At 47.0% G+C, this 17,685-nt stretch overlaps 1 protein-coding gene across 2 annotated transcripts in view; it reads left to right on the top strand.

The window, feature by feature from the left end:
- Positions 1 to 17,685, top strand: part of ITFG2 (integrin alpha FG-GAP repeat containing 2) — a 22,251-nt gene extending 4,566 nt beyond the window's left edge. For both annotated transcript variants that reach the window (XM_070757043.1, XM_070757042.1), the window contains exons 4-13: positions 3,113 to 3,154; positions 3,842 to 4,016; positions 4,793 to 4,932; positions 6,155 to 6,303; positions 8,179 to 8,273; positions 10,391 to 10,444; positions 13,582 to 13,673; positions 14,490 to 14,607; positions 16,001 to 16,174; positions 17,087 to 17,685. In XM_070757043.1, coding sequence (XP_070613144.1) covers positions 3,113 to 3,154; positions 3,842 to 4,016; positions 4,793 to 4,932; positions 6,155 to 6,303; positions 8,179 to 8,273; positions 10,391 to 10,444; positions 13,582 to 13,673; positions 14,490 to 14,607; positions 16,001 to 16,174; positions 17,087 to 17,160 — 1,113 coding nt within the window. In that variant the 3' untranslated portion in view covers positions 17,161 to 17,685. The remainder of the gene's footprint in view (positions 1 to 3,112; positions 3,155 to 3,841; positions 4,017 to 4,792; positions 4,933 to 6,154; positions 6,304 to 8,178; positions 8,274 to 10,390; positions 10,445 to 13,581; positions 13,674 to 14,489; positions 14,608 to 16,000; positions 16,175 to 17,086) is intronic.

The following is a 17,685-nucleotide window of genomic DNA, read 5'->3' as shown; positions in this document are numbered from 1 at the left end:
GAATAAAATGCATTCATCAAGAATAAAAAGATACAATCCTTAGTCATAGTCAAGGTTAATAATAAGCTATCGAACTATACTAGGAAACCAATAAAACAATAGAAATTGGAAAGATACAGTGCTCCCTCGATTTTCGCGGGGGATGCATTCCGAGACCGCCCGCGAAAGTTGAATTTCCAAAAAGTAGAGATGCGGAAGTAAATACACTATTTTTGGCTATGAACAGTATCACACGCCTTCCCTTAACACTTTAAACCCCTGAATTGCAATTTCCCATTCCCTTAGCAACCATTTAGATTATTACTCACCATGTTTATTTATTAAAGTTTATTTTTAAAAATATTTATTAAAGGTAGATGAAAGTTTGGCGATGATATATGACGTCATTGGGCGGGAAAAAGCGTGGTATAGGGAAAAAAACCCGCAAAGTATTTTTTAATTAATATTTTTGAGAAACCGTGGTATAGACTTTTCGCGAAGTTCGAACCCACGAAAACCGAGGGAACACTGTACAAGCAATATGGTTATAGTCATAAGAATTAGGTAGTAAGAAGTGTAAGAATTAGGTAGTAAGAAGTATAAGAAGAATAGTAATACAGTCTTAATAAATAATTGAACAGTGTTGATGGAATTATTTGTTTAGAAGAGTGATGGTGTTTGGGGAAAAATGTTCTTGTGTCTAGTTGTCTTGGTATGTGGTGCTCTATAGCAGCGTTTCCCAACCTTGGCAACTTGAAGATATCTGGACTTCAACTCCCAGAATTCCCCAGCCAGCATTCGCTGGCTGGGGAATTCTGGGAGTTGAAGTCCAAATATCTTCAAGTTGCCAAGGTTGGGAAACACTGCTCTATAGCAACGTTTTGTGGGTAGGAGTTGAAACAGTTTGTGTCCAGGATGCGAGGGGTTTGTCTATCTGCCCTCTTTTGGGTCCTCAATGGAAGGCAGGTTGACAGAAATTGTTTTTTCTGCAGTTCTGATTTTCCTCTGAAGTCTGTGTTGGTCTTGTTGGGTTGCAGAACCAAACCAGACAGTTATAGAGGTGCAGATGACAGACTCAATGACTCCTCTGTAGAACTGTATCAGCAGCTACTTGGGCGGTTTGAGGTTTCTGAATTGGTGCAGAAAGAACATTTTTTAGAGTTGTTTGGAATTGAAATTGCCCAATTGAAGAAGAGTAATGTTTAAAAACCAGACAGCAATTCTGCTGCAAAGACGTTGGGCTTACCGTATTTTTCGCTCCATAAGACGCAGTTTTTTTCCTCCCAAAGTAGGATGAAAAATCAGCCTCGTCTTATGGAGCGAAGATGCAGGCAGGGAGGGGGGGGGGAGGCTGCGAATTCGGAAGCGCCATCCCGCCGGCTGGCTGGCTAGCTGCTGCCTGGCCCACCGTTCCCCGTAAGCTACGCCCGTGAGCAGACGTGCACCCCCAAATACACCCGAGCGCCCTTTTCCACGGGCGCGTGCTCCCCATCCCCCTGCCAGCCCGCGGGGAGGTGGGCGGGGGCGGGGAGGTGTGGCAATAGGAGTAAAGGGAGCCGCGGCCGCCCCTGCCTCCCCACGGTGCCTCCGGCCAAATGCGCCCCTGGCTTCTCCACGCTGCCCTATTGCCCGCCCGATCCGCCTCCTCTGCCACCTCCTGCGTTGGGGCACGATCTGCCTCCTCTCCTCCGCTGCCTCCTCCTGCCTTGGGGCGCAATCTGCCCCCTCTCCAACGTCGCTGCCTTCTGCCTTGGGGCGCGATTCGCCCCCTCTCCTCCTCCGCCGCCGCCTTCTGCCTTGGGGCGCGATTCGCCCCCTCTCCTCCTCCGCCGCCCCCTGCCTTGGGTGAGCAATCCGGGAGTCTGGGACAGGGTGGCTTTACGCCATGAAGAGAAAACGGCCGACTTTTCCCTGCTGCCGGAGCCGTTTCCTCTTCATGGCGCAAAGCCACACAGTCCCGGACTCCGGGATTGCTCGCCCAAGGCAGGAAGCGGCGGAGGAGGAGAGGGGGCGGATCGCGCCCCAAGGCAGAAGGCGGCGGCGGCGGAGGAGAGGGGGGCGAATCGCGCCCCAAGGCAGAAGGCAGCCATCTGCCCAGACAGAAAGGAAACAAGAGAGAGAAAGTGAGAAGAAGAGAGAGAAAGAGGGGGAGAGAGAGAGAAAGAGAGAGGGGGAGAGAGAGAAAGAGAGGGAGAGGGAGAAAGAGAGTGGGAGAGGGGGGGAGAGAGGGGGAGAGGGGGGAGAGATAGCAAGAGAGAGAGAAAGAGAGAGGGAAAGGGGGAGAGAGGGGGGAGAGAAAGAGAGAGGGAGGGAGAGAGAGGAGATAAAGAAAGAGGAGAGAGAGAAAGGAAGAGAAAGAAAGAAAGGGATAGAAAGAGAGAGAGAGTGAGAGATGCTCAGTGAGCCTTTCTTTGAAGTTGCCTTTCTTTCTTTCCTTCTTTCTTTTTCTCTCTTGCTCTCTCATTCTTTTTTCTTTCTCTTGCTTTCTTTCTCTCCTTCCTTCCCTCATTCCATTTCTTTCATTCCCCCTCTCTATTTTTATTTCTCTTTCATTTTCTTTCTTTCTCTCTTTCTTGCTTTCTTTCTTGCTCTTTTTCTTTCTCTCTTTTACCTTCCCTTCCTCTATTTCTTCTTTTCTTTCTCTTTCCTACCTTCTTCCCTCCCTCCCTTCAGTCCTTCCTCTCTTACTCTCCCCTTTCATAAGTTTCCTTGCTTCCTTCCTCTGTTCCTGTCCCTTCCCCCTTTCTTTCTTTCTTTCCTTCCTTCCTTCCTTTCCTCCCTCCATTTGTTGCTTTCCTTTTCCTTCCTCCCTTCTTCCCTCCCTCACTCCCTTCTTTCACTCCTTCCTCTCTTCCTCTCCCCTTTTTGGCTCAAAATATTTTTTTTCTATTTTCCTCCTCTAAAATCTAGGTGCGTCTTATCAGCAGGTGCGTCTTATAGAGCGAAAAATACGGTATTTTGAGGTCAACCTTTTGGGCTCCCCTGTATGGCCTTTACCAGCAATACTCCTTGGTTGTTGTTTTTTTAAATATAAGTATTGATTCGCGCAACTTCTTATTTATCCTTGCTTTCCTATAGTTCTTTACCTTTGGGGAGCATGCCTGCAAATTGAATCAATGCTTTCCTTTTTTAGCTCACCTGCGTTGGTGTTGGAGACGTCTGTAATAAAAAGAAGGTAACTGCTTTTTTTAAATAAATGTCTAAATTATGTTTGTATAGACGTGTCTTGTGCTACGTAGCAGAGTATCAAACATTTCCCAGCTGTTTTCCAGCTGTGGGGCAGTCCTCAGAGAAGGGCGGCATATAAATCATTCGACCAATCAAATAAATAAAATGCCACTGATTCCATTGTTAAAAGTGTTTTGTCAGCCACACCCTGGTCCTCCTCTTTAGTCAGGGTTTTATCTAGCTGATGGTTAGGTTGCGTTTGGAACACCCTGGATTATATAAGGCGCACCTTAGTTTGGGGGGAAGAAAATAGGAAAATAATAATAATAATCTGCCTACTGTTCTGCTCTGGGACTACGCAGATTGAAAACAAAGGAGGGGAATCCACTCACTGATATTTCAAATCAACCTTTTTATATAGAAAGCCTCATTTGTACAGGCCAAATTCATGCATGTGAGTTCATCTTGGCAGCTTCTCAGTGAGAGTAGCTAAAAGATAACAGTCCAGCGGCTAGGCTGCTGCTGCAGATCAAAGCTAGTTACGCATTCCTTTATGAGATAAGGATCCTTCATTTTCACTGACTTATAATTACAGCTTTCCCGACTCTGCAGACAGGGCAATTCTACTCCTAGGATTTTAGCAGAGAAATAACAGTTGGCTAGCGTAACATGGCTGGAACCTTTTCTTTGCCAGAATTTGGTTGTCGCGGTGAGCGCCGAAGGTTGGTTTCATCTTTTTGACCTCACGTCTCCCTCAAAGAACGGGGATGCGCTGGGCCACCACGAGATCCTAAACCCAGATGATCCAAAGCTGGCATTTAAGCAGCACATACCAGCCAACACCAAAGTTATGCTGATCGATGATATTGGTGAGTGGGTGGTCCCTTTGAACAGAAGCAGCTTCTTCTCCTCGTCCTCTTCTTCTCCTCCTTCTCTCCTTTCTCCTCCTCTTCTTCATCTTCTCCTTCTCCTTTTCTTCTTTTCCCCATCTTCTTCTCTTCTCCTTGTTCTCCTCCTCTTCCTCCTTTTCCTCTCCTTCTTCATCTTCTCCTTTTCCTCCTCCTCCTTTTCTTCTTCTCTCCTCCTCCTCCTCCTCTTCTTCTTCATCTCCTCTTTTCTTCTCCTCCTGCTCCTTCTTCTCTTCCTCCTCCTCCTTCTCCTCTTCTTCCTCCTCTCTGCAATCCCATTCCCGTCTAGTACTGATAATGTTACTTAGCCAGATCATGAAACATCTGCAAGAAAATCACCAAGACCCTAGTCTTCCTCCTTCCTCTTCGAAAAAATGAAGCTTAACTCTTGACCAGTAAAACAAAACCTACAAATTATAGTTTAGCAATGTAACTTGTAATTGGGTTTTAAAGAAATTAAAGCATAGTTTTAACTAATTGCCTTGAGAATTAATTTGAACCATTAGAATTAAGCAGGTTAGCTTCAGGAATCATGTCCTTTGACTGCAAAAAAAAAAAGATATTTATTTTTCGTTCTGCCTTAGGCCATCAATTTTTTAAAAGATATTGATTACTGGAGGGCACATTGTATGATGTTTTGGGAACAAGCAAGACATGTTCCTTTTGTTTCTCCTTGATTTTCTTGCCATTGGCTCTTCTATGATTACAAGTGTCCATCTGCTCTGCGTTCTCCGCAGATGGAGATGGAAAAAACGAATTGGTGATCGGCTATACTGACCGCGTGGTTCGAGCCTTTTGCTGGGAAGACTCGTCCGAGGGTTCCGATAGCCTCTCTGGACAGCTGGTGCTGTTGAAGAAATGGCTGCTGGAAGGACAGGTAGGATAGAAAGACAGCATAGAAGTTCCATAAATCAAGAAACCCAGGGAATGGAACAGGGGGCATGGGGTCAGCATAGTTAGCTGGTCCAGAATGCACCACGTGACCTCTTGTGGGTACACCCACATTACACCAATTCTCTGCGGACTGCACTGGCTCCCGGTTTGTCCCTAGGTGCAATTCAAGGTGTTGGTCATTACCTTTAAAGCCCTAAATAGATAGAATAGAATGAATGAAAGATAGTGTTGTAGTTGGCTCACGGGCAGCTCCTCTGGTCACTGCTTTTGACTCAGAGGAGCCGGGTCCGTCAGATCAAAGAAGCCTGTCTGGCTTCATGAGGAGTCAGACAGTGAAGGGGATAGAGAGGTTGATGAGGAATGGGAGGCAGAGAGACCTGCAGAGCCTGTAGGAGCTTCAGTCTGAGCCTCATCTGAGTCAGACGAGGAAGGGGTGATGGATGATCCCATCCTAAATGTCAGGGTGCGTAGAATGCTGGGATGCCAGGAGCAGCTGCGCAGATGCAGATGGAGATTCTAAGGCACAGCTGTCAGCAATCAAGGAAGCAGGGTTAAAAAGGGAAGGGCTGCGAAAGGCGGTGTGGGAAATTATCGTTCAGTTTTGAGAGAGAAACGGAGACACTGATGCTTCTAGCTTTGGAATTCTGACTCTCAAGCCAAGTGAATAATTGGCTTGAGCCGTTAACCCTGACCTCCGGATCATAAACTAGCATTCCTTTGTGGTGGCTGAGGCTCTAAGCCACTTTTATACATAAAAAGAACTTTGCCTTTTTCAAGCTCCTGTGTGTGTGTGTGTGTGTGTGTGTGTGTGTGTGTGTGTGTGTGTGTGTGTGTGTGTGTGTGTTTGTACACTGTCTCGTTGGGTGGCCAGCCAGCCGAGCAGAACAGATAGGATGAGAAAGAAAGAAAAATAGGAAGAAGGAAAAATAGAAAGAATGAGGGAAAAGAGGATGGGAAAAGGAAAAAGGAGGAAACATGGAAGGAGTGAAGGAAAAACAGGAAGAGAAAGAAGGAAAAGAAGGAAGGAAAAATGAAAGCAAAATAGATAAAGGAAGGAAATGTTGGGGAGAGAGAAAGGAAGGAAAAGTTGGGAAGGAAGAAAAAAGGAAGGACAAAAGTGCAGAACATGGGACAGTAGAGGTGGCAGTTACGATGGAGGTTCTCGGAGGTGACGAGCCTTTGATTCTTTCCCTTGGTGAGGACAGGTGGACAGCCTTTCTGTGAACCAGGATGCCGATGGCTCCCCACAGATGATGGTCTCCCAGCCAGGCTGCGGTTATGCGATCTTGATCTGCACTTGGAAACAAGACCAGCAACCCCCCATGGAGAACATGGACAGTTCTGCGTCCAGCAGGTGAGGGAATGCAGAATTCCTCAGGGACAATGCCCAGGGAGCTTCAGCTGTTAACAACCTCTTGGACCGGGAGTCACTGCTCACAGTCACTCATGCCCTCATCACCTCGAGCCTCGACTACTGTAACGCTCTCTACATGGGGCTACCTTTGAAAAGTGTTCGGAAACTTCAGATCGTGCAGAATGCAGCTGCGAGAGCAGTCATGGGCTTCCTCAAATATGCTCATGTTACTCCAACACTCCGCAGTCTGCATTGGTTGCCGATCAGTTTCCAGTCACAATTCAAACTGTTGGTTATGACCTATAAAGCCCTTCATGGCACCGGACCAGATTATCTCAGGGACCGCCTTCTGCTGCACGAATCCCAGCGACCAGTTAGGTCCCACAGAGTGGGCCTTCTCCGGGTCCCGTCGACTAAACAATGTCGTTTGGCGGGACCCAGGGGAAGAGCCTTCTCTGTGGCGGCCCCGGCCCCCTGGAACCAACTCCCCCCAGAGATAAGAATTGCCCCCACCCTCCTCGCCTTTCATAAGCTTCTTAAAACCCACCTCTGCCATCAGGCATGGGGGAATTGAGATTCTTTCCCCCTTAGGCCTTTACAATTTATGCATGGTATGTTTTGTATGTATATTTGGTTTTATAATAAGGGTTTTTAATTGTTTTACTATTGGATTGTCACATGTTGTTTTATCACTGCTGTTAGCCGCCCCGAGTCCACGGAGAGGGGCGGCATACAAATCCAATAAATAAATAAATTTCGCTGTTCCCACACATACTGCATCATGGTTTCCCATGGTGGGTGTTTACTCACACACACACCAAATCAGACTCGTTGCGTGCTATCGGTGCCCTTTCCACTGAAGCAAGCCAGGACAATGGGTGACTGCCAGTGAAGGCCAGCTATCGGAAGGTGCTCTGTTCCGGTAGCGATTTTTGGGATGGGTGCGCAGCTACACTCCTCTGGCAGGCACCCCCACGCAAGATTTCACTTCTGTGCATGCGCAGCAAGTGAAATCTTGTGTGAAAATGCTCATGCAAGTGAGATTTCGTCCATTTTCACCAATTGTTTTGCTTCTGCGCATGCACGGAAGCAAAAATATTGCTGCAAATCGCCAAAATCTCATGCCGCTGGATGCCTGCGATGGCATCAGAGGGCGCACCGGTAACGCCGAAGATGGCAGACCTTACCTGGTGGCTTCTTTAAGAAGGTGCCAACTACCCCAGCAAGGATGGCTACCCACCAAACTTTCAGCTTTGGGTCTAAACAGAAGCCGTGCTTCTCTCTTGTGGCCTCTTGGCTGCAGAGGCCCCTCTGGTAGCTGAGTCAGAAGAAGAGGAGGCGGCATGGGAGTCAGGGTCAGCATCAGAGCAACCTGAGAGCTCCGAGGAGGAAGAGGGAATGAAACTGGCAGAGAGAGAGAGACAGACAGAAGCAGAGCCTGGACCATCCGTCAGCCCTCAGATGGAGAGACAACAGCCCCCCCGGGTCTGGAGGTGGCTGATCAGAGGAACAGCTGGGTCCTGTGCCTAACATGTGGATACGCAGAAGGCAGAGGAGAGGAGAGTAGTGGAAATCTATGGGCCGGTCCTCAGGACAGAAGAGCTACTGCTGCTAGCAAAGCCCTACCCTAGCTCTGGGGATAAAAGGAAGGGGTGGAGATGAATAGATGTGGCAGACAACTATTCGTCTCTCTGCCAGATATACTTATTAGCCTATAGTGAGAGAGAAACTTTTTGCCGGGGCTCCTGGCGCTCCTAATAAAGGGAACATTTAACTACAGAGGGTTTGTTGTGTTTGGGGATCCGAGGCAGAACATTCTCTTTCCACCAAACGACAAGATAATCCTGTTGTCCCATTTCTTTATGACACTTTTAGGGAAGGCCCCGTCCGGGATGTCATTCTACATCAGACGTCAGGTAGAATTCACAACAAGAACGTTTCCACTCATCTGGTTGGAACCATTGGCAGAGGTAAGTGGTGATTTTCAAGTCATGGATTGTGGGGGAGAGAAATTAGAAAATGTACTGGATTTCCAAAGAGATGAAACCAAAGCTTCATCCCTCCGTGTCTTAGACAGAGCGGGGGCTGTTCTATCCGGACAGGTCAACGCTCAGAAATAAAGAACTCCCGGGCTGCAAGCCAGAGAGCTATAAAGCTTAGTCCTTGAAGCATTTCTGGCAGCTTAGATAAAATTTACGGTTCAGTAAAACTTTGCAAAGCATAACACAGGCATGAAGGAAGAGAACTGAGAAAGTCCTCTCAGCTTCGATTCTCCAGCAGCCATGATGAGGAACGATGTTCGCCACACCCACCTTCCCCTTAGAATGTCCCTTATATACTGGCAAGGCGTGGCCAAGTGTCCCATAGCTCTATTAAGAACCCCTTCTTTTCAGATATTCATGTCTAGACCGCATTCTCCTGACTCTTGCACCTAACAGGGGGGCTGCCTCCTCTGATTCCCCATCATCCTCTGACTCACTCAATCCCAGAACTGGGGGTGCTACAGTCTCTGGTAGTTCCTCAGTCTCCAATTCCCCTTCGCTCTCACTCTCGGACTCAGATGGTAAGAACAGTGACCTGTGATGCCAGAACTCATCCGTCTTCTGGTCCTCAAAATCTGTGACCAGCTGAGCTGGACGTGGTCCACTCACAACAGGGGCCTCCAAACCTGGACATTTTAAGACCTGTGGACTGTGGACTTCAACTCCCAGGATTCCACAGCCCGACGTGACCAAATGACCTGTCCTTTGAACACCACCACCCCCCAAAAGAATTTCAGCTACTCCAGAATGCGATAGCAGAGGCAGGGGTGCACTTGCGTTGGCCTGTTGACAATGAAGGCAGCAAATTGAGACCGTGGCACCACAAGAGGCTGCATGACCGATTGTAAATGTGACTCAGCTGACCAGCAATCAAGCCATGATCACATGACCCATGCAGGTGGTGGTTCGATCCTAAATCCTTGCACTTTATTTCCTGAGGCCATCGTAATTTTGCCGTCATTGAATGAACAGCTTTAAGTCGAGGACTGCGTTCTAAAAATTTGAATGGGATGGAATACAATGTGGAATAGAATGGAACAGAATAAATATCAGAACAGAATAGAGAATAGAATGCAGAATGAAATAGAATAAATATCAGTATAGAATAGAATGCAAAACAGAATACAGAATAGAATAGAGAATAGAATGCAGAATGAAATAGAATATAGAATAGAATGGAATGTAGAATAGAATGGAATGAAGAATAAAATAGAATGCAGAATAGAAAGCAGAATAGAATAGAATAGAATGCAGAAAGAAATAGAATGGAATAAATATCAAAATAATAGAATATAGAATAGAATGTAGAACAGAATACAGAATAGAATAGAATGCAGAACAGAATGTAGAATAGTATGCAGAATTAAATAGAATAAAATGCAGAATAGAATAGAATGCAGAATAGAACAGAATGCAGAATAGAACAGAATACAGAATAGAATACAGTGGAACCTCGACATACGAGCAGCTCTACCTACGAGCTACTCGAGATAAGAGCTGGGGGGGGAGCGACATTTTTGTTCGCCTCCCGAGCTCACATTCGGGATATGAGCGCCAAGGAGCTGTCTCCTGAAGCCGAAAGCTAACTTCCGCGTTCGGCTTCAGGAGACAGCTCCTTGGCGCTCGTATCCCGCGTGTTTTAAAAGGTTGCAGCCGGCCTGGGGGGCTCGGGGGGGTGCTGGCAAGCCCCCCAGGCCGGCTGTGACGTTTTAAAACACGCGCGCCGCTTCGCAGCTGTCTCTGAACGCTAACTTCCGCGTTCGGCGGCAGCAGGTTTTTTTGTTGTTGCACGGATTAATTGACTTTACATTGTTTCCTATGGGAAACAATGTTTCGTCATACGAGCGTTCCGACTTACGAGCCTCCTTCCGGAACCAATTAGTCTCGTAAGTCGGGGTTCTACTGTATAGCAGAATAGAATGGGATGGAATATTCTTTATTGGCCAGGTGTGATTGGACACACACACACAAGGAATTTGTCTCTGCTGCATAAGCTCTCCGTTAAGGGCACTTTCCTAATCTGCCTCCTGCATTTTTCTCTGCAGGTTGTTCCAAGGAGGCCAAAGGTCGCGGTCTGTTTGCACTCTGCACTTTAGATGGTAAGTCTTGATTTTCTTAGAAAGGGGATAGAGATGGGGAAAGAGAGATGGGGCTGTATCTAATAAGCTTCTCACATTGTCGGTGCAATCACAATTCGGTTGTTTCTGAAACCAAAAACCCTCCCAATAACACTCTTTCCCAAAACCGAAAGCTGAAACGGGATATTCCTGAAGAAATAAAAGTTTTCTCAATCCACAACGGCTGAGTTATGCGCATACATGAATATAGCTGGTTTTTTCCCCTTTCACTTGCCTAAGCTTTATATGTGCACAATTTCTTCTGCTTTCTGTCCTTCCGCTCCCCTCGTTCCAAGACCAAACCCCAACTGCAGAAGTAGTTTTTGAGACTCCTGAAGAAGCTCAAACATCCCAAGGATGGAAAAAGGATTGAATTCACATTCATTTATGTTCTGTCGAGCTCCCTGGTAGACTCCTCCCAAAAATGCACAGATACAATTTCAGACACACACACGTTTGAAAATTCAAAACAATGTTCTTTATAATGAAAATTCACTTAAACCAAGCCCTCTTTTGGTATAGCAAAGAGCACTCGTCTCCAAACAAACTGGTAATTTGTACAAGTCCCTTATCAGTTCTGTGATACTTAGCTTGCAGCTGTGAGGCAATTCACAGTCCTTCTTCTTTCACAAAGTGAAACACACTTTGCTCTGGTTTAGTTTCAAAGCGGGGAACAATCAGCACACAAAAGGTCCAAGTCAGTAAAGCAGTCACGAAACGCAACGATCAGATAATCCTCCACAATGGCCAAACCCACAGGCTGCTCTTTATAGCAGCCTCACTAATTACCACAGCCCCACGCAACCACAGGTGGCCTCATTTTCGTTGATAATAATCTCTCAGTTGTTGTTGCCTATGCATCGCTCTCCGCATGCGTGGCTGTATCATTAACTCTTGTTCTGAATCCAAGGAGGAGCTAGATAATTGATCTCCTTCTGAGCTGTCTGCCACACTCTCCTCCTCCCTGTCACTCATGTCTTCTTGATCAGAGGAGCCTTCATCATCAGATTCCACCGGGGGCAAAACAGGCCTGCAGCATGTGGATGTCTCCCCCACATCCACAGTCCTTGGGGCAGGAGCTGGGCCAGAGCTAACCACAACAATTTATATCTGCATTAGTCAACCTGGCACTGGGGAGGGGAGAGTAAGGAAGGGGAAGACGGAATTGTTTCCTTTGTGTGAACGGTGGGCTTAACACGAGTAGGACTGAGAGCTTCCACCGCTCGTGCGAATGGGGCTCTACGCACGTATGCTCACACGCCGGTCCTCCACTTGCTCAGGCGCGTTGCAAATAGTCCACGGCCCACAAGTAGAGCCGGGGTGGCGCAGTGGTTAGAGCGCTAGCTGTAGATTGCTAGCTGTAGTTCAGCAGTTCAAATCTCAACCACTGGCTCAAGGTTGACTCAGCCTTCCGTCCTTCCAAGATGGGTCAAATGAGGACCCAGATTGTTGGGGGCAAGAGGCTGACTCTAAACCACTTAGAGTGGACTGTAAATAGCACCATGAAGCGGTATATAAGTCTAAATGCTAATGCTAAAAGTTTGGCGCCCCTGATTTATATAATATGCCCTTCTCTCAGAATGTCCTTGTTGTGACCTGCCAGCAGCCCGTACAGCTGGTAGCAGATCCTGTCTGAGACAAGGCCAATGAGGTGATGCGCAAGTGGCCTGTGCAGCTGGCACCCAAGTCAGACAGTGAGGAGGCTGGTGGGGACTGGGTGCCAGAGACAGGTTCAGCCAGGGCCTTCAGAACCCCCAGCATCTCACAGCAGTGATGAGGAAGAAGAGGAGGAGGAGCCTCTTCCTAATGCACAAGCATGCAGAGCTGCCAATAGGTAGGAACGTCTACTCAGGAGGAGGTGTCCTCGGGAGTAGGCTTGGGGCTAAGTGGAATGCCAATAAGCAAGAATGGCTACTCAGGAGGAGGCCTCCTCGGGAGTAGGCTTGGGGCTAAGTGGAATGGCAATAAGCAAGAATGGCTACTCAGGAGGAGGCCTCCTCGGGAGTAGGCTTGGGGCTAAGTGGAATGGCAATAAGCAAGAATGGCTACTCAGGAGGAGGCCTCCTCGGGAGTAGGCTTGGGGCTAAGTGGAATGCCAATAAGCAAGAATGGCTACTCAGGAGGAGGCCTCCTCGGGAGTAGGCTTGGGGCTAAGTAGAATGGCAATAAGCAAGAATGGCTACTCAGGAGGAGGCCTCCTCGGGAGTAGGCTTGGGGCTAAGTGGAATGCCAATAAGCAAGAATGGCTACTCAGGAGGAGGCCTCCTCGGGAGTAGGCTTGGGGCTAAGTGGAATGCCAATAAGCAAGAATGGCTACTCAGGAGAAGGCCTCCTTGGAGTAGGCTTGGGGCTAAGTGGAATGCCAATAAGCAAGAATGGCTACTCAGGAGGAGGCCTCCTCGGGTGTAGGCTTGGAGCTAAGTGGAATGCCAATAGGCAGGAATGGATACTCAGGAGGAGATCTCCTCGGGAGTAGGCCTCCCTAGGAATAGGCTTGGGACTAAGTGGCCACTCCCCAAGCCTACTTAAGGATTGATTCAGAAACAAAAAACTCTGCAGGAAACAACTCATTTGATAGTTTGTGTACCTCTTGTTTGGAAAACCTCTGCTTGGCTTATCTGTTTTGGCTTCTGTTTTGTGGATTGATTCCAAGCATTTATATGCCGCCTGGAATCTTCAGAGGGGAGGCATATAAATCGAATGAATGAATGAATGAATGAATGAATGAATGAATGAATGAATGAATCTTGCCAACCTCCATAAGCTTCCTGCAATATCCAGGATTAATTCCTTATCTTTGCTTTCTGACTTCACAGATTTAGGCCAGCTGTTAATGCCGTCTAATTAACAGCTGGTTTTTTTTCAAAGAAAGACATTTAAGATTTGTGTGTGAACACTACTAAGCCAGTTTATTAGTAGTGGTTAATCAATTAAATATAGGTTTGGACCAACTGTGTGTGGGCTACATTATCTCTGGTCCCTTGGCATTCCCGTAGCAGCCTATAAAGGGTTTAAACACTTCAAGATCCTGCAACGATCCTCGCCTGGACCCGCTGCTGTGCAAGAACCCTCTGGGAATGGCGAAATTGCTACTCAGCCTTTCTTTTCCCCACTTCCAGGGACCCTGAAGCTCATGGAAGGAGCAGACAAGCTGCTGTGGTCTGTGCAAGTGGACCATCAACTTTTTGCTTTGGAAAAACTGGATGTCACCGTAAGCTTTTGGCTTAGCTGACCGGCAGTTGGGGGAAACAAGATGTATCCTGACATGAAAGGACTGTCACTGAGTCATTTCTCGGTGTGAAATAGCAATAGCTAGACAGGGAGAGAGAAACGTGTAAAGAGATAGGGAGGAAGAGAGAGATGGAGAGAGACAGGGAGGAAGAGAGAGAGAGGCAGACAGACAGAAGGAAGGGGGGAGAGAGAGACTGAGGTAGAGAGATGGAGAAAGAGACAGAGATGGAGAGAAACAGGGAGGGAGAGACAGAGAAGGGAGAGAGATAGGAAGGGAGAAAGAGACCGGGGGGATAGAAAGAGAGAGGCAGGGAGGAAGAGAGAGAGATAGGGAGAGAGACAGACAGAGGGAAGAAGGGGGAGAGAGAGACTGGGGAGAGAAAGAGACAGGAAGAGAGGAGACAGACAGACAGACAGAGGGAAGGAGGGGGAGGGAGAGAGACTGGAAGACAGAAAGAGATGGAGAAAGAGACAGAGAGAAGAGAGAAAGGGATGGAGAGAGACAAGGAGAGGGAGATGGAGGGAAGGAGAGATGGAAAGACAGAGGGGAGGAGGGGGGAGAAACAGGGAGAGAGAAAGACCAGGAGACGGAGGGGGGAGGGAGACACAGGCGGAGAAGAGACAGAGAAAAGACAGTTGGAGGAGAGGGGGACGGTGAGAGAGAAACAGATGAGGAGAGAGGAAGAGAGAGAGACAGAGGGAGACAGAGATAGGCGAGAGAAAGAGGGGGAGAGAAAGAATATGGCTGCCGTTCTAACAAGCGGCTTCTTTCTAAGAAAGTTTGCTTCCCTTCCAGGGAAACGGTTACGAGGAGGTGATTGCTTGCGCTTGGGATGGACAGACGTACATCATCGATCACAACCGGACAGTGGCCAGGTTCCAAGTGGATGAAAATGTCAGCGCCTTCTGTGCCGGTGAGCCAAATCCCTGGCCATTTTCTAAAACTTGCAAGTCCGCAAAAAAACCTCAAACCCCACAATCCCAGGACTAAGACGACCTCCTAGGTCCCTTCCAGCTCTATTCTGATTGATTTGGGGATTACAGATCTCTCTCTCTCTCTCTCTCTCTCTCTCTCTCTCTCTCTCTCTCTCTCTCTCTCTCTCTCTCTCTCTGAAAACTCTTAAGAGGCTTTTACAACTTTGAGACTTTTGTAGATATTAAATCCTTTTATTAATTAGACAATTTGTGTGCATCTAATTATTGGGGCCGGCAGCAGGACAGAACAGTTAGTAGTTAAAATACCCAGGAAAATATAAGAATTAAGCATATGGAAAAAATGTTTAAGAGACGCACTGATGAAAGGATTAGGGACATGAATTACCTGTCTGTTAACTATAGAATGTATTGTGAATAGATACACTCGGGGAAAGGTAACTATTTTGTTAAGAATTAAGGTACAGTGGTACCTCTACTTAAGAACACCTCTAGTTAAGAACTTTTATAGAAAACAACTGGGTGTTCAATATTTTTTTGCCTCTTCTTAAGAACCATTTTCTACTTAAGAATCTGAGCCCGGAAAAATTTCCCAGCAAATTTGAGAGCAGCACGAAGGCCCGGCCAGTTTCCTGCCATTCCCCCTTTAATCCTATCCATCTCGGGCTTTTCTGGACTGCCAGAGGAGCCTTTCGGTGGCGCTTAAGGAGGCTTTGGCAGTTCAAAGTGAACGAAGCATTTTCCTTTCTCTGGGCGCTTGGAGAGGGAATAAACCTCTGCCAGCACCCAGAGAAAAGAAACGCTCCCTTCACTCTGGGCAGCCGAGGAGTCACCACAGCGAAGGAAAGGTGCCGGCTACAGAGCGAGAGGAGAGGGGAGCCCTTCAGCATGGGAAGGAAGAGGAAGCAGGTAGCAGCAGCCAGTGTATGGGAGGCAGCCTCAAGCTGGGTGTATTGGAGACGCGTGCTCCTTCTCACCGCCTGAGTCCCCTTTTTTTTTAAGCCTTAAACTTTGGGATTTTTTTGATTCCCCTCACCTCACCTTCTTCCTTCGGCAGCGACTGTCTCCTCTTCTTCCTCCTCCTCCTCCAACCCAAATTCCGAGCTTTTATTTCTTTCCTAATGGGTTTGCACGCATTATTTGCTTTTACATTGATTCCTATGAGAAAAATTGCTTCTACTTAAGAATGTTTCTACTTAAGAACCACCTGGTCACAGAATAAATTAAGTTCTTAAGCAGAGGTACCAATGCAAATGTATGGATGAATTATGGAGGGGGGAAAAGTATTTGAAATGTCATGTAGGGATTTAAAGCAGGCCTCCTTGGATTCTGGCGGTCCTTCTCTTCTTGAATGGCGTCATCTCCTCTCCCCAGGCTTCTATTCTTGTAAAGGGGACTATAACAGCCCTTGCCTGGTCTACGTCAGTTTCAACCAAAAGATCTACATCTACTGGGACATACAGTTAGAAAGGATGGAGTCCACCAACTTGCTGAAGACACTCGAAAATAATTCGGAATGCAGGGAACTCCTGCTTCGGCTGGATGTTGGTAAGTTGGTTGCGTGTGTGATGGTTTCTACCAAAGCTTCATGTTGCGAAGTTTCTTTTGCGGTTGTTCCTGCCGAGGAGTTCCGTCCCTGCCAAGAACGTAACATAACTCCCAGGTTGTACACAATTCTTTAAAGATGTCTTAGCAGTGAATATGCACACACTGATCTACAAGGAGTTTATTTTTTGGCAAAGAAATAGGACGAAGGGTATGTAGCGCTCGGCTTCACTGTGGCTACGGTGGGAGACGAGGAAAGACCAGGATGTTTACTGTGTGTAAAAATGTTGGCAGCGGACAGCATGAAGTCAAATAAATTAAGACATCACTTAAACACATTACAGTGTTCCCTCGATTTTCGCGGGTTCGAACTTCGCGAAAAGTCTATACCACGGTTTTTCAAAAATATTAATTAAAAAATACTTCGCGATTTTTTCCCCTACACCACGGTTTTTCCCACCCGATGACATCATATGTCATCGCCAAACTTTCGTCTGCCTTTAATATTTTTTTTAATAAACTTTAATAAACATGGTGAGTAATAATCTGAATGGTTGCTAAGGGAATGGAAAATTGCAATTTAGGGGTTTAAAGTGTTAAGGGAAGGCTTGTGATACTGTTTATAGCCAAAAATAGTGTATTTACTTCTGCATCTCTACTTTGCGGAAATTCAACTTTCGCGGGCGGTCTCGGAACGCATCCCCCGCGAAAAGCGAGGGAACACTGTACACCCAATCACACCGATAAGCCGCTTGAGTTTTTTCAGCGAAAATGTGCCAAAAACTGCAAACGATCGTCCTGTTGGTGTGTGTGAAATGTTTACTTCTTCCTCTAGAGGGCATAACAGAAAATAATTGAGAAGCACTGCTCTTATGTAACAATATAACTTCCCTTCCTCCTCCCCCCCCCCTATAGCTAAAGATGACGTGTCAGCTGTCAAAGATCTGATTCACAAGACCCTCTACTTTCCCAAGAAAGTAGTCCAATAACATCTCATCACGGAAGAAACTCCCATCTCCAGCGCGGTCGATATGCTTCGCCAGGCTTGTTAGGAGTGAGATGTCCTGTGTTCCAGTCCTGCCCAGGGCATAATCAGGAACAAGCAACTTGCAATGGGAATTTATAAGCCGTGGGTGGCGCAGTGGTTAGAATGCAATTCTGCATGTTGACTCTTCCTTTCCACTTGCCACCAGTTCAATCCTGACCGGCTCAAGGTTGACTCAGCCTTCCCTCCTGAGGTTGGTAAAATGAGGACATAGATTTTAGGCGGGGGGGAGGGAGGGAGGAAGAGCCTGATTCTGTAAACCCGTCGGAGAGGGCTATAAAAAGCCATTGCTAAGATATCGCGCTCCCTCATTGCTTAAAAAGTGGAAGGTTGAATGTGTAAACACGTATGTGTATATATGTAAATATGTCGTTAGGATGAATCTTGCGGTGTTATTACTTAACTTTCTTCCCTTCGTTCTTAGTTACGGGCTTTTAAGGAAAGCTTCAATAAAGAAAAGCCTTGACAA

The sequence above is a fragment of the Erythrolamprus reginae genome, chromosome 7 (assembly GCF_031021105.1).
Source record: "Erythrolamprus reginae isolate rEryReg1 chromosome 7, rEryReg1.hap1, whole genome shotgun sequence".
In the NCBI taxonomy this organism is placed as follows: domain Eukaryota; kingdom Metazoa; phylum Chordata; class Lepidosauria; order Squamata; family Dipsadidae; genus Erythrolamprus; species Erythrolamprus reginae.
The sequence above is the reverse complement of the archived record's forward strand: the minus strand, read 5'-3'. Positions and strand labels throughout refer to the sequence as shown.